The 16,752-nt window shown below is 43.2% G+C and overlaps 1 protein-coding gene across 3 annotated transcripts in view; it reads right to left on the minus strand.

The window, feature by feature from the left end:
• The window catches only part of CDK14 (cyclin dependent kinase 14), a 453,985-nt gene that overhangs the window by 202,886 nt on the left and 234,347 nt on the right, over positions 1-16,752 (minus strand). For all 3 annotated transcript variants that reach the window (XM_075211845.1, XM_075211846.1, XM_075211847.1), the window contains one exon: positions 13,460-13,580. In XM_075211845.1, the coding sequence (XP_075067946.1) occupies positions 13,460-13,580 (121 nt within the window). The remainder of the gene's footprint in view (positions 1-13,459; positions 13,581-16,752) is intronic.

The raw sequence follows: 16,752 nt of genomic DNA on the forward strand, positions 1-16,752 counted from the left end.
TTTCTGCTCCTCATTTCCTGCATTTAGGACACCCAATAGACCTAAAATAATATGACTGGGACACAGTTTTATCAGGCAATAACACCCACCCCATACGTCTTCAAATAAAGACAGAATAAGGTACAAGAGTTGCTGGAACTTACAATATATCAACTTATCCTGTTATTATGGCCACATCAGGAATCTGGACTATGGGTAAATAAGCGACATTAGATGAAGATTTCAAAGTGAAAAAGGGGGAAGTGTCCTGAGAAAACCGGAACGCATAGGAGGCCTATTGGTGATGCTTGTTTTATATTCTTATACCTATAATTAATAAACGAGATGCCAACATTTAATTTTTCACTTAAACTATTTTATTTTTTAAATGAAAATGAACATTGGCTGTTTTTATTTTGCCATAAGCCCCTCTATAGATCTGCCCGTGTATTATTTGGAGATATTTGGACAAATTCGTAGTTACCTACAACTTTGCCTCTGTCTCCGTCTCCCCTTCCTGTAATGAGAGATCTGTAGAAAATGTTTATGTTGATATCCTTATACATGCAAAAAAAATATGCGCTCTCTATAAATAGTACAAGCTGTGTTTATTTAAAAAAAAAAATCACAATTTCAGACAATAGCTTTTTATTAATCTCTCTTCGGCTAGTATTCTACACAATGTAGGACTGCACGCGGGTCATTAGTTCTTAGTTGCGGCACTAATGCTCTGGAATAACACGTGAAGTGTAAAAACGATCCGTGGATAGAGGCACCTGCTTCTCTGCACTGCCCAAGAAGACAATCTCTGTGCAGTCATCTGGACACAGCTGATCTCCTTAGTTATAGTGAAATTCCCTCCCGTGCTCCAACAATCCTCACTTTAACATCTGTTCTGTTGGGTGATACTTGTAAAATGAGAAGAGGTTTGTTTTATCTGGCTGCCATCTCAAGATCACTTCCAAGTGACGTTAGAAGAACATAAAGCCAAACAAAGCTCTTTTATACAGATACACCATGACAGAGTGTAATATCTTATCCCATCTGTATTCCTCAGAAAGAGCTACGGCACTATAAAATGCAACACTAATAGTGTCATTTGTCACTTGTGTTCACCTCAGCAAGAGTCAACATTTATTGGTTAAGCTTCAACACCGGCGACGTGCAAGGTCTGGGGGATGACATTTATCATGCAGACACGTGTAATAGCCATCTTAATTTTTGTAGTGGTAAAAATGAGAACCTATTAAGAAATGTGACAGGAATCCTTAACCGAAGCGCTAAGTGTTTGGCTACGTTTAGTGGAATTTTATATAAGGTGTGTTTGTTAATTGACTTCTTTTACGCCTGACAGACTCTTATTCCAGGGCTGGGAGATAGAGTAGTTGGAAGAGGCTAAATACTGGCTCTTTCCCTACACAGTGCCTATATCAAACATATATTCATTCATCAACAATGAAAAATTAGGTGACAAATTTGGATAATCACTGATGTTGTTATAGAATAAATATATAATATTCTGTATAAAGTAGATAATGGGGTGTGGCTCAGGGCTCTAATGATTTTGTGACTCCAAGTTCCAATAGTGTAAATTGTATCATACTGTAATAGACATAGGACACAACAGCTACACAACCTGATCACTCGATATGATCATAATACAATTTTATTACACTATATACAGGCATAGGACATTACACCCCCAACATGACCTGACCACTGGACATGATCATATTGCAATTCTATTACACTCTATACAGACATAAGACACTACACCCTAACATGACCTGGCCACTGGACATGATCATAATACAATTCTATTACACTCTATACAGACATAAGACACTACACCCTAACATGACCTGGCCACTGGACATGATCATAATACATTTCTATTACACTCTATACAGACATAGAACACTACACCTCCAACATGACCTGACCACTGGACATGATAATAATACAATTCTATTATACTCTATACAGACATAGGACACTACACCCCCAACATGACCTGACCACTGGACATGATCATAATACAATTGTATTACACTCTATACAGACATAGGACACTACACCTCCAACATGACCTGACCACTGGACATGATCATAATACAATTCTATTACACTCTATACAGACATAGGACACTACACCTCCAACATGACCTGACCACTGGACATGATCATAATACAATTCTATTACACTCTATACAGACATAGGACACTACACCTCCAACATGACCTGACCACTGGACATGATCATAATACAATTCTATTACACTCTATACAGACATAGGACACTACACCTCCAACATGACCTGACCACTGGACAATATCATAATACAATTCTATTACACTGTATACAGACATAGGACACTACACCCCCAACATGAATGGCGCACTGACCATGATCAATGTATAATTCTACTACTCTCTTGATATATATAGGACACTAAACCTCCCAGCATGACTTGAATCACTGATCATAATACAGTTGTCTTTTTGAATAGTCATCCTAAGTACACCTTAACCTATACGCCATACAGGAGGAGGTTTACAGATAATGAGAATTCTAAGGAAAGTAATATTTTCCAACTGATCAATATTAAAAATCAAAAACAAAAATTTCCAAATCTTTAAAACCTTGGACAATCCTTGGGCATTAGTGAGATTGGGTAATTATGGAGATGATTAGAGCAATGTTCAAGAATAAAGACTTAGTAAGAAGTACTAGGCTATTGGTGACAGCCATGCCAGCCTGCACAAAATATTCAATGTCTACATCAACCCAAACACTTCATCTGTATAACATGAAATGTCGTTTGTGCCGATTGAATAGCAACAAAGGAATGGAGACTTGATTATATTTAGGAAACTTATTTTATCCATTAAATGCCATTCAAAATGGCCAAGTAAGTCGGGGTTTTCCGTTCCTGTAAAGTTATAAGCTGGAAGTGGACATTTATGAAACAAAAGCAAAAGTGGAGCTGCCAAACGCCATGTTTATAATGTAGTTTATAAAGTGAAAGCAATTATCGGATTATATACTATGAACAACACCAGCTTTTCCTGTACACCAGTTGTCACAAGTGTGCATGAAAGTGAAAGGCCACTGAGATCATAAGGTAAGTAGTGCCTATAGCAGTGAAATGTGTATTTGTAGTATACTCTTCTTACTACAGCAACATAAGTGCAATGAGCAATATTGGAACTGCCTGCTATGGGCTTGGAGTGAGGAGTCCACTCTCCCCTCCTTCCCCCAGTCTGCACACCATGCAAGGTCTGGACCATGAGCAGTGAAGCCTCAGACTTGCCTATAATGCAGTTAGCATTGTGTCACTCACCGGACTGTGAGTGCCTCTTCCCGGACATTTAGGAACCGTGGTCGTCCTCCATCCTGAGGGTCTGCGCATGCGCAGCCCTTTCCTATACTTCAGTGTATGTCCCTTTAACTCAATTGGCAGATCAGGCAACACTCCCTATATTAAGCACCTGTGGTCAACACCACGTTGCCTGATCTTGGAGTCTCATTCCCCATGAGCCTCTGAAGGTGTTCCTGTGTTTCCTCGTGTATTCAGCGCTGCTGATTCCTGTGGTTTCCAAACCACTTCTACCTCTGTGGTTTCCAAACCACTTCTACTACTGTGGTTCCCATACCACTTCTACCATCAACTGTATCATCGTGACTGTGAGCTGATTCCTATCCGCTGCCTCCGTGCACTACAGTCTTCTATACCACTTCAACGCTATTATATTCCATTGTGACTGTTTGCTGATTCCTATCCGCTGCCTCCGTGCACTACAGTCTCCTATACCACTTCAACGCTATTATATTCCATCGTGACTGTGAGCTGATTCCTATCCGCTGCCTCCGTTCACTACAGCCTCCAGCTGGCAACTCGCCTGTGTTCATCATCGTGACTGTGAGCTGATTCCTATCTGCTGCCTCCGTGCACTACAGCCTCCAGCTGGCAACTCGCCTGTGTTCATCATCGTGACCGTGAGCTGATTCCTATCCGCTGCCTCCGTGCACTACAGCCTCCAGCTGGCAACTCGCCTGTGTTCATCATCGTGACTGCTAGCTGATTCCTATCCGCTGCTCCTGTGCGCGTCAGCCTCATCTCATCTCTCCCGTGGGTCCGCAGAGTCCTGCTGCCGCTGCCAGTCCTATCGTCCATCTACTGCTGATCCGCTCTCCACGCCTTCCTGTTTCCCCTGGTCTCTACCCTCCTGTCAGCATTGGATTCGTATCTCATCAGCTACTCCTCTGCTAGATCATCTCCATTCTCCTGGGTCCTCCATGAGTCCAGTTCCATGTTTTACTGATTCCTGTGGATTCGTGTCCCTGTTGGTCTACTTACCTGTGCGCTGCACCTACTAGACTCCTGCCTCTTACATCCAGGGACTTCTCATCCTGTCGGCCTCCTGCCGCCCAGGTATCACTGCACTCCTATCTGACTGCCTTCTGAACCACGGTATGCATACTTCTCATTGACTGTGCTGGTGTATTGCATATCTTGCTGGACTGTGTTGGTTCTCCTCTGGAGTCTGCAATCCGCTGAGTCTTTTGCCATCATTGACTGTGTTACCTTGTGCTGGATTACTTCAGAGACTTCCTACATTTGCAGACCTGCTCAGTCATTTATATATATTGTGCATATTACTGTGGATCGTGTTTAATGTGCCCGTGTACATCCTGTGTTGCAGTCTCTCCCCGTACACCTCCTCACATATATTTTCAGTGGTACAACTTGCTGAAGGCAGACCACTGATTCCTGTTCCGGTATCACCTGTTCCATTCCTCTCACATAGCAGTGGTACAACTTGCTACCGCAGACCACTGACTTCCCGGATACCTCCACTTGGATTCCATTCCTTCACTCAGACAGCGGTACCACTTGCTATCCGCAGACCGCTGACTCTCATCACCTCCTCGTTTCTGTTGGACATTCCTCCTCACTATAGCAGTGGTCCAACTTGCTAACGCAGACCACTGACTACCTCCACTTGCCCTTGTCCATACAGTTCCTCGTGTATTATTACCTCCATATTACCAGTGCTGCTAGTCATAGACTTTCCTGAGCATCTCATCATCTACTATTGCCTGTTCCGTGATCACCCTGCTACCAGAGTACACTATTACCATCTACATTGCTCTGGTAAGCTTACCACCTGGTGATCCCTGGGTAAAGACTCCTAGTGCCCGTGACAGTAAGATCAGGCCATGACAGACCCAGATACGGAACCTACCGCCAAAGAGATGCTGCAGCATCTGGTCAGCCGTGTGGAGCAACAGGATGCCCGCCAACAGCTGTTACTTCAGTGTTATCAGTCATTAACCTCCCAAGGAACATCTGGACAGACTGTGACAGCTACTCCTGAGGCTTCTGTGCTTTCCTCCGTTTCCCCAGTGCCATCCCAGGTGTCTACAGCTTCCACGCTTCACCTGCCTACTCCGTCAAAGTACGATGGAGACCCCAAAACTTGTAGGGGTTTCCTTAACCAATGTTCAGTCCATTTTGAGCTCCAACCTCAAAATTTTTCTACCCATCGTTCCAGAGTGGCCTATCTTATCTCTTTGTTTTCAGGACAAGCCCTGGCTTGGGCCTCCCCTCTGTGGGAGAGAAATGATCCTATATTGCAAGATAGTGCCAAATTCATTTCTACATTTCGAAGTGTGTTCGATGAACCAGGTCGTGTGACCTCCGCTGCTTCCAGCATCCTCCGCCTACGACAAGGACCTCATACAGTAGGCCAGTACGTCATTCAATTTAGGATCTTAGCCTCTGAACTTCAGTGGAACACTGAAGCCCTAGTTGCCGCCTTCTGGCAGGGGCTCTCCGATAAAATTAAAGATGCACTGACTACTCAAGAGCTTCCTTCGTCACTTGAAGATTTGATCTCTCTTTGCCATCGTGTTGATATGAGATTTCGTGAAAGGGAGGCTGAGAAAACAACTTCTGCTAAAGCACCTCTTCGTTCTAACCCTCAATTTCGTCCAGTTTCACCCTCTGTGATTCCCATGGAGATAGGACGTTCCAAATTATCTTCCGAGGAGAGAAAACGAAGAGTAAAGAATAGACTCTGTATCTATTGTGCTGATTCCACTCATATTCTCAGCTCCTGCCCTAAGAGATCGGGAAATGCCAGGCCCTAACTAGTTCTGGAGAGGTGAAGTTAGGGTCCCTGGAGTCCTCTCCATCTTCCATGAAATCTAAAGTCTGCGCTTTTGATGTTACGATTTCCTCTGCTACCAAAACCTTTGAGTCACAGGCATTAATTGATTCCGGAGCAGCAGGAAATTTTATTTCCAAATCATTAGTAAATCAATGGTCTCTACCAGTGATTACCTTAAAAACACCCATTACTGTGACGGCTATAGATGGATCACGTCTCATCAACGGTCTCATCACTCAGAGTACGTCTCCAGTAACACTTCAGATTGGTACCCTGCATCATGAAGTAATATCGTTTTTAATCCTTCCTGTTACGACAAGTCCGATTGTCTTAGGCCTTCCATGGCTTCAGTGTCACTCTCCCCAGATTGACTGGCGCACCCCTCAAGTCACGTCTTGGGGGCCTGAATGTCACCATCGTTGCCTTTCCCAAGTTATTCCTCTCAAAGTACAGCAATCTTCCATCTCATCTACCTCACCGGGACTCCCTCCTCAATATGCTTCATTTACCGATGTGTTTGATAAAGCTCAGTCTGAACGCCTTCCTCCTCATCGTTCTTGGGATTGTCCGATCGACCTTCTACCTGGCAAGACTCCCCCCAGGGGCCGGGTCTATCCACTCTCGTTACCTGAGACTCAAGCTACATCTGAGTATATACAGGAGAACCTCCAGCGTGGGTTTATTCGACCTTCCACCTCTCCCGCTGGAGCTGGGTTCTTCTTCGTCAAAAAGAAGGATGGATCATTACGCCCTTGCATAGATTTTCGTGGACTCAATGCCATTACTATCAAGAATCGGTATCCCATTCCGCTGATCACTGAGCTATTCGATCGCATCAAGGGAGCCTGTATTTTTACTAAGTTGGATCTTCGTGGTGCCTACAATTTAATCAGAATCCGTTCCGGTGACGAATGGAAGACAGCGTTTAACACCAGAGACGGGCATTACGAATATCTGGTAATGCCTTTCGGGCTGTGTAATGCCCCCGCTGTTTTTCAAGGCTTCATCAATGAGATCTTTCGGGACTTATTATATGTATGTGTCGTCGTCTACCTGGACGACATATTGATCTTTTCCCAGGACCTGCCTTCTCACCACCAACATGTGGCAGAAGTCCTCTCCAGGCTACGAAAAAATTCATTGTTCTGTAAATTAGAAAAATGTTCATTCGAATTGCCCCAGATTCCATTCTTGGGGTATATAGTTTCCGGAGTTGGCCTGAAGATGGATCCAGACAAGGTGAATGCTGTACTACATTGGCCCCAGCCAACTACTCTTCGTGCTATTCAGCGTTTTTTAGGTTTTGCCAATTACTATAGACGCTTCATTCAAGACTTTTCTTCCATTGCATCTCCTATTGTGGCCCTGACTCGAAAAGGGGCTAATCCTAAGCAATGGTCGCCTGAGGCTCTTCAAGCCTTTCAAACACTCAAAGAGTCCTTCTCTTCGGCTCCAATCCTTCGACAGCCTGATGTGACACTCCCCTTCTTTCTAGAAGTAGATACCTCTAATGTGGGCTTGGGAGCTATTCTCTCCCAACGCTCTGAACAGCAAAAATTCCATCCTTGTGCCTTCTATTCTCGGGGTCTTCTGCCCGCAGAGAAGAATTATACTATCGGGGACAAGGAGTTACTGGCTATCAAAGCTGCATTAGAGGAGTGGAGATACCTATTGGAAGGAGCTCGCCATTCGGTGACGATCTTCACGGATCATAAGAACTTGTCATATCTTCAGTCTGCCCAATGCTTGAACCCTCGCCAAGCAAGATGGTCTCTTTTCTTTTCCCGTTTCGAATTAATAATAACCTTCAAACCAGCTGCCAAGAACAAAAAAGCTGACGCTTTATCTAGAGCTTTTGTGACGTCCTCTGATATAGAAGAGGTTTCCAACCATACCATTCTAGACCCCAAATGTATCTCACTGGCTGCTTCATCCACCAAAACGCTACCATTTGGGAAGACTCTCGTGCCTCCTACTCTAAGGAGGAAAATCCTTTCGTGGTTCCATGCCTCTCGTTTTTCTGGACACGCCGGTGAACACAAGACCTTTGAGATGCTCTCTCGAAGTTACTGGTGGCCTTCAATGAGGAGAGACGTCAAAGAGTTCATTGCTTCCTGTGAATTATGTTCCCAATTCAAATCTTCCCGCAGAACTCCAGCAGGGTTGCTGCGACCACTACCCATTCCGTCCAAGCCGTGGACCCATATTAGTATGGATTTCGTTACTGACTTACCACCTTGTAAGAATCATAACACTATTTGGGTGGTGGTGGACAGATTTTCGAAGATGGCTCATTTCGTCCCTCTGTCTGGTTTGCCTTCCTCGTCTATCCTGGCTGAACATTTCATTAAAGAGATCTTCCGCATCCATGGATGTCCGTCTGAGATTGTGTCAGATAGAGGAGTACAATTCGTTTCCAGATTCTGGCGAGCCCTTTGTAAAACCTTGGGCATACGATTAGCACTCTCATCTTCTTACCATCCGCAATCTAACGGACAGACTGAGCGTGTCAATCAAGATCTTGAGACTTTTATAAGGATGTTCTCTTCAGCCAATCAAGACAACTGGGTAGAGTTGCTTCCTTGGGCCGAATTCGCCCATAACAACATGTACCATGAGTCATCATCCAAAACTCCATTTTTTGTGGTCTACGGTCACCATCCGTCTTTTCCGGAATTTCCTGCCCTCCCGCCCACCCAAGTTCCAGCGGTGGAGACGGCCTGTCAGACCTTTAAAAATATCTGGTCTCAGGTCAAAACCTGTTTGAAGAAAACATCTATCAAATATAAATCTTTCGCAGATAAGAAGAGGCGGGCTATTCCACCACTAAAAATTGGAGATCGTGTCTGGTTATCTACTAAAAACATTCGTTTGAAGGTCCCATCTATGAAATTCGCCCCTCGTTTTATTGGTCCATATAGGATCATTCAAGTAATCAATCCAGTATGTGTGAAACTTCTTCTTCCTAAGAATCTTCGGATTTCTAATGCCTTCCATGTGTCCTTACTCAAGCCTCTTATTATCAACCGTTTTTCAAAACCTCCCTCAGCTCCGCAGCCAGTTCAAGTTCATCAGGAGGAGGATTTTGAAATTACTGAGGTACTAGACGCAAAAATTTCGCGAGGAGTACTCCGTTTCCTCGTTCATTGGAAGGGCTTTGGTCCTGAGGAGCGCTCTTGGATCAAAGCTGAAGATCTTAATGCTCCTGCCCTTTTGAAGAAGTTTTATTCCAAAAATCCGGACAAGCCCGGTTCCAGGCGTTCTGTGCCCACCTTTAAAAGGGGGGGTACTGTCACTCACCGGACCGTGAGTGCCTCTTCCCGGACATTTAGGAACCGTGGTCGTCCTCCATCCTGAGGGTCTGCGCATGCGCAGCCCTTTCCTATACTTCAGTGTATGTCCCTTTAACTCAATTGGCAGATCAGGCAACACTCCCTATATTAAGCACCTGTGGTCAACACCACGTTGCCTGATCTTGGAGTCTCATTCCCCATGAGCCTCTGAAGGTGTTCCTGTGTTTCCTCGTGTATTCAGCGCTGCTGATTCCTGTGGTTTCCAAACCACTTCTACCTCTGTGGTTTCCAAACCACTTCTACTACTGTGGTTCCCATACCACTTCTACCATCAACTGTATCATCGTGACTGTGAGCTGATTCCTATCCGCTGCCTCCGTGCACTACAGTCTTCTATACCACTTCAACGCTATTATATTCCATTGTGACTGTTTGCTGATTCCTATCCGCTGCCTCCGTGCACTACAGTCTCCTATACCACTTCAACGCTATTATATTCCATCGTGACTGTGAGCTGATTCCTATCCGCTGCCTCCGTTCACTACAGCCTCCAGCTGGCAACTCGCCTGTGTTCATCATCGTGACTGTGAGCTGATTCCTATCCGCTGCCTCCGTGCACTACAGCCTCCAGCTGGCAACTCGCCTGTGTTCATCATCGTGACCGTGAGCTGATTCCTATCCGCTGCCTCCGTGCACTACAGCCTCCAGCTGGCAACTCGCCTGTGTTCATCATCGTGACTGCTAGCTGATTCCTATCCGCTGCTCCTGTGCGCGTCAGCCTCATCTCATCTCTCCCGTGGGTCCGCAGAGTCCTGCTGCCGCTGCCAGTCCTATCGTCCATCTACTGCTGATCCGCTCTCCACGCCTTCCTGTTTCCCCTGGTCTCTACCCTCCTGTCAGCATTGGATTCGTATCTCATCAGCTACTCCTCTGCTAGATCATCTCCATTCTCCTGGGTCCTCCATGAGTCCAGTTCCATGTTTTACTGATTCCTGTGGATTTGTGTCCCTGTTGGTCTACTTACCTGTGCGCTGCACCTACTAGACTCCTGCCTCTTACATCCAGGGACTTCTCATCCTGTCGGCCTCCTGCCGCCCAGGTATCACTGCACTCCTATCTGACTGCCTTCTGAACCACGGTATGCATACTTCTCATTGACTGTGCTGGTGTATTGCATATCTTGCTGGACTGTGTTGGTTCTCCTCTGGAGTCTGCAATCCGCTGAGTCTTTTGCCATCATTGACTGTGTTACCTTGTGCTGGATTACTTCAGAGACTTCCTACATTTGCAGACCTGCTCAGTCATTTATATATATTGTGCATATTACTGTGGATCGTGTTTAATGTGCCCGTGTACATCCTGTGTTGCAGTCTCTCCCCGTACACCTCCTCACATATATTTTCAGTGGTACAACTTGCTGAAGGCAGACCACTGATTCCTGTTCCGGTATCACCTGTTCCATTCCTCTCACATAGCAGTGGTACAACTTGCTACCGCAGACCACTGACTTCCCGGATACCTCCACTTGGATTCCATTCCTTCACTCAGACAGCGGTACCACTTGCTATCCGCAGACCGCTGACTCTCATCACCTCCTCGTTTCTGTTGGACATTCCTCCTCACTATAGCAGTGGTACAACTTGCTAACGCAGACCACTGACTACCTCCACTTGCCCTTGTCCATACAGTTCCTCGTGTATTATTACCTCCATATTACCAGTGCTGCTAGTCATAGACTTTCCTGAGCATCTCATCATCTACTATTGCCTGTTCCGTGATCACCCTGCTACCAGAGTACACTATTACCATCTACATTGCTCTGGTAAGCTTACCACCTGGTGATCCCTGGGTAAAGACTCCTAGTGCCCGTGACACATTGTTACAGTGTATGGAGAGCTTAGAGCCATAGACTAAAGCTACCCATATATTAAGGGTTACACAGTAACATGGGTGCAATAATATGCAAGTGCAGTAACTGGCAGCAACCAGTAACAATTCTGCTAGTACGAGTTACAGCTTTTATCCATCTATGTTGCTAAATACTCTGTTATGTGATTCAACTAAATTGTCAATCAATGTGATTATTTGTCAATTGTATGGGAGCATCATGCAGCTTGGATTTGGCAGCGGCAATGCAAAGCACTGAGAAATGGATAAATATTAAAGGCTACACAGTGCTTCTATTCGCCTATCGCCCCACTCACCACTTTGGTGATTCCACCAATACACCCAGAAAAATTGTAAACCATACACTGAATATTTAAGCAGGAGTACAGGTGCTGCCTTACACACACTACAAGTAGGAACAAGATCCTAAAAAACAAGTCCATTTCTGTTAATTAAGTCTCTTTCTTCTATGTATTCATCATCATCATCATCATCAACATTTATTTATATAGCACCAGCAAATTCCGTAGCGCTTTACAATTGGGAACAAACATTAATAAGACAATACTGGGTAATACATACAGACAGAGAGGTAAGAGAACCCTGCTCGCAAGCTTACAATCTATGGGTATTATATACATTTAATTAAGTACTGCACTATGCTACATTTCTTTTTGTCCCCATTGTATTATATCTTCATACTGGAAGACAGAGACTTATTTACTGTGATATGAATGTTTTTCGGCCAGGACCTGAGTTACCAGTTCAATGCAATATGACCATCATCATGTATGGCCAAATTACTTATTGACCAGATCATTTGATAACAGTGCTGAATCATAATGTGTGCTGCCAGCTAGCAATTATTCATAGATAGCAGCATGCCTGCAGGGTGTGAGAAGGTCTGCTGTAGTCAGATGAGCGTTCCATAATAACACCAGTGACTGGCCAGTGATTTATTTTATCCGACAGGACACAAGCAATTGGTCACACAGGACTAATCGAGGGTCAAAACTGGTTTGTAACTCAGCTCTTACTCTATATTACCAGCAATCACAATCCCATTAAATATTACTGGACTGCTTAAAATGTAACAAGTCATCCACTAGTACAAAAGTGACTAAGTACTACTAAGTACTACCAAGCATTGTTATATGATTCACGAGCCCTTCATTAACCTGTCACACACGTTAGAGTGGAAATTTGACTACACTTACTAAATAAAATACAACTGAATAAAAAGAAGCACTTATTCAAAGGAAAATGAGAAAAAATTGCTAAAGTAAAATTCTTAATACAAATGTAAGGTATCTATCTATACAGGCTGGACAGTTTCTTTGTATGAAATGCTACTCAGTAATAGAAACTTTTATGTTTCCTGTATAATCAACGGAAAAGATTTATTATTAATTAGAATCTTAGGGCCTGATTCGTTAAGGATCTTAACTTAAGAAACTTCTTATTTCAGTTTCCTGGACAAAACCATGTTACAAAGCAAGGGGTGCAAATTAGTATTCTGTTTTGCACATAAGTTAAATACTGACTGTTTTTTCATGTAGCACACAAATACTTGATAGCTTATTTGTACACTGAAATTTAAAGTTGATATTTGTGTGCTACATGAAAAAACAGTCAGTATTTAACTTATGTGCAAAACAGAATACTAATTTGCACCCCTTGCTTTGTAACATGGTTTTGTCCAGGAGACTGAAATAAGAATTTTCTAAAGTTAAGATCCTTAATGAATCAGGCCCTTAAAGGGGATTCTCAGATTATTTATGAACTCTAATCACCAAATTTATTAAAGACAAACCTCAATGGATTTGTCTTTAATAAAATGGCCATTTAATAAAAAATGGCGGCAAACTTCCGGGTCATCGACTGTTTGTTGGAACCGGCGCTTGGTAAATATACCCCCAGGACTCTGTTAAATAGAGCAAATGGTGAGGGTAACGGGGTAACAGGAGAGGGACCTCTACCAAAGTACTATTACTAGGAAGTGAGAGGGTTACACAGAGTTCTTAATTAAAGTGGAAAATTCATGTAGCATATAATTTTCTATGTTTGAATATTCGGCATTCATACATTAAATGTATTATTTTGTTAAGTCGTGTCTTACTTACCACATGTCCAAGCAGGTGGAGTATTCTGTGGAGCCCAATAATACATCTGGAGGCCTATACCAAAGAGTTACTACTTCATTAGAGTACGTGTGGCTTGGCACTGACTTGGCTCGAGCAAGACCTGAGAGACAAAAAGAATTTATGTTACACAAAACAGTCCTATGTATTATTTGACAAGCCATCAAATGAAATATAGTAACAAAGGCGGATTTATTAGACAACATGGAAAGAATCAGGCAATCAGAGGCGATAAGACACGTTATCTGGAACACGTAAGCCTATAAGTCAACTGTTTTTTTTGTAGAAACAATTGTTCTAATGTTTTTACTTTATTTCTCCAAAAAGTGTTGGTAAGGTTTGACCAAGGGCAAGTACAGGTATATGGCAAATGATCATTTGCTGTTCTGGAAAGTAACAAGGAGTTACCACATCCATACATACTCTCCCGGACATTCTGGGAGCTCCCCGACTTCAGGAAGAGCAAGCACCCTAATGACTAAATTCAGGGGGGCCGTAGTATGAGTTACCATAGCCAAACCTTGGTCATGAAACTCACTTGAAAGTGGAAACTTTCGTCTATGAAACAACGTTAAACTTGTCTTCATAGGACACCAGGAGTCAACGATAGAAGCTTTTACCCCTTTATAAAACAGTCCAAAACACACAACTGTTGAAAATTGGTTATCTCCATTTTTAATCTTCATGCAAACATAGCAAACACTATGTAATGTAATTAATATCTGGATCTACCCCACAAGCAGTATAGTAGTAAAGAGTTATTTAGACTTAGTCTGGGTGATAAATCTCTGTAGCATGTTGAGAGCGTCAGGTAACAGGCAGAAATGAGCAAATTATCTGCACTTCATTTCTTTCACTGCACTAATGGAGGTATTAGAAGAAAGGTTCTGTATTACATCAGTCCGTTCTCGAGGGACAGTCAACAGATTATTTGGAATGTTGAAAGTTGATATGAGCCTCTGAAATATATATATATATATACCCATACATACATAGACACACACAATGGTCGAAGTGGAAACTTACAAATGGAGGTATGGAACAAGCCCAAGGTAGATCATTTGTATGTGGAAAGGAGCTTCCCAAAGTTGTCTTCAGCAATAGAAAAAGCTGGTAAGCGTCTCTGGGGTTATGTATGAGAGAGAAGGATGGGCTCCACACATAAGGCCCATTTCCGAGTCTTCTAAATTTCCTGTATCAGTGCAGGCTAATCAAGAGTTGCACCTGATGAGGTGCTGGTAAAAGGCTCATAAGCAGCCCATTCACTCTCCCACAGTCTGGAGTGCAGGTGGACGCTAACTGAGAGAAACTACAATTTATAGCCAGTGAGTACTGTGGTTTTGAATGCGTGTGTGGGACAGTAGGTCCCTCACTTCAGGGAGAGAGATCCTAGGAGTTGAGTGCCGGACAGGCAAGGTCTTTTGTCTGTATATTATTATGTTTTACTGCTGGTGAATAAACTAGCCGTGGCTAGTCAAAGCAAAAATATTGATTGGTGTGATATTCTTGGCTGGTCTGTCTGAAGTGCAGCCGTCTACCTTAGAAGACGGAAAGCCCAATACAATCAGCTGACAATATATGTATATCTCACACCTCTTCAGTGTCGGACTGGGACATGAAGGGCCCACCGGGGGAAATGCAGCGGTAGGGGCCCACTACAATGGGGTGTGGCCAACTGTAAGAGGGGTTGTGGTCAGTCATTAAAGGGGATGGGGTCATCCCATGGAGGACAACGTATAGCACCATAGTATGGTCCATAAAGAAAAAGAGGACATTTGCAGTGAGGAGCCGCGAAGGAAAGGCAGAAGAGAAGAAAGAAGTCAATAGGAAGGTAAGTGAAGGGGAGCAAATGCAGCATGGAAGGCACTGTGTGAGACAGGGGAAGGGGAGGGATGAATTGAATACAATCAATCGTCATCAGCTATTTGTGTGCTGTCCATTCTTTGTGGTTAGTGTTCTCTCCCCTCATAGTGTACACAGAAAACAAATGCTATAATACAGTACTAGAGATCAACCATTCATCATATGAAAACCACAATATAAGGGTATAGACTAAAAATTAATATATCCATGAAGCACTATGGAGACCACAAAATTATTAGCATAAAAATATATGCACATTTAAAATATTACATAAATCTAATTACACTCTAGACACTGGCAAATAAAAACAGGACTCTAAAAAATGATCTACCCACAAAATGTACACTCAATAATAATCCAATGCCACTACAAAGGACAAAAGCAAAACATTAATATTAAAGCATATAGCAGATGCAATCCTATAAGGACCTAACTGTCTCAATGTGTTTTATTCTGATTAAGATATGCTTCTATAGGGAATAAAGTCCCAAAATTGATTGAAAACAAATAAACATGGAACATGATATAAACAGTGAATTTGGTTACTAGTTTATTAGGAATCCATTCATTGGTCAGCTGCAATAGGATCCTTTTATAGAGGCACTGAAGACGTATATTGCCATGAAGCCATTCTAATTTATCTCCCTCCCTCCGAGGTCACACAGTGGAGAGCTCTAGAGAAGTTTGCACGATTTATTACACTTACTGATTACACGGACTCACACTGCAGTTAGGACGGCAACTTTATGACTACAGGACGCCTGCAACTACAGCAGAAGGAGTAATCTGAGATCTGTGTCACTGTGAAGCATTTCTGCCTCTCTCTGTCTCAGTAGCAGGAAGTGTTCTCACGTGCTGGCTGTAGGCAGGGATTTATTAGTTTAACAGTCTCCGTTTCATATGTAGACTGACCGCAGCTCAGTAATTCTCTGCTCCGCCCCACCAACAAAGAGGGCGGGGTTATCAGGCAACAGGGCCTCCCGGGGAATACCCCGACTCCCCGGCAGGCCAGTCCGACACTGCACCTCTTTGTTTGTTAATGTCCAGTCTTGTTTTATTATTGTGCTCATCCCCAATTGTCAAGCATTGCGAGGTATTTTGGCGCTATATAAATAAAAGTTTATAAGCTATATATATATACGTAACGAGCATAAAAATGAAGGACACACTTTTTACTGTAATCCGATGTTACAGTGGAGTGCAGCCCAACTCTCTGAAATAATAATCTGGAAAAATACTGTAGTTTATCTAATAACCTTAGATGCCCGCACCCACCTGATAAATGCACTGTCCGTGACCAATAACCAAGGTAGCAGTAAGAACAATAGACTGACGCTCATCGCAATGTAAACAAGTAAAAAGTAAAAGTTACAACGCTGTAATTGTTTGTAATTAAGATATTATAATAAAAA

This window comes from Mixophyes fleayi, chromosome 5, assembly GCF_038048845.1.
Source record: "Mixophyes fleayi isolate aMixFle1 chromosome 5, aMixFle1.hap1, whole genome shotgun sequence".
Lineage (NCBI taxonomy): Eukaryota > Metazoa > Chordata > Amphibia > Anura > Limnodynastidae > Mixophyes > Mixophyes fleayi.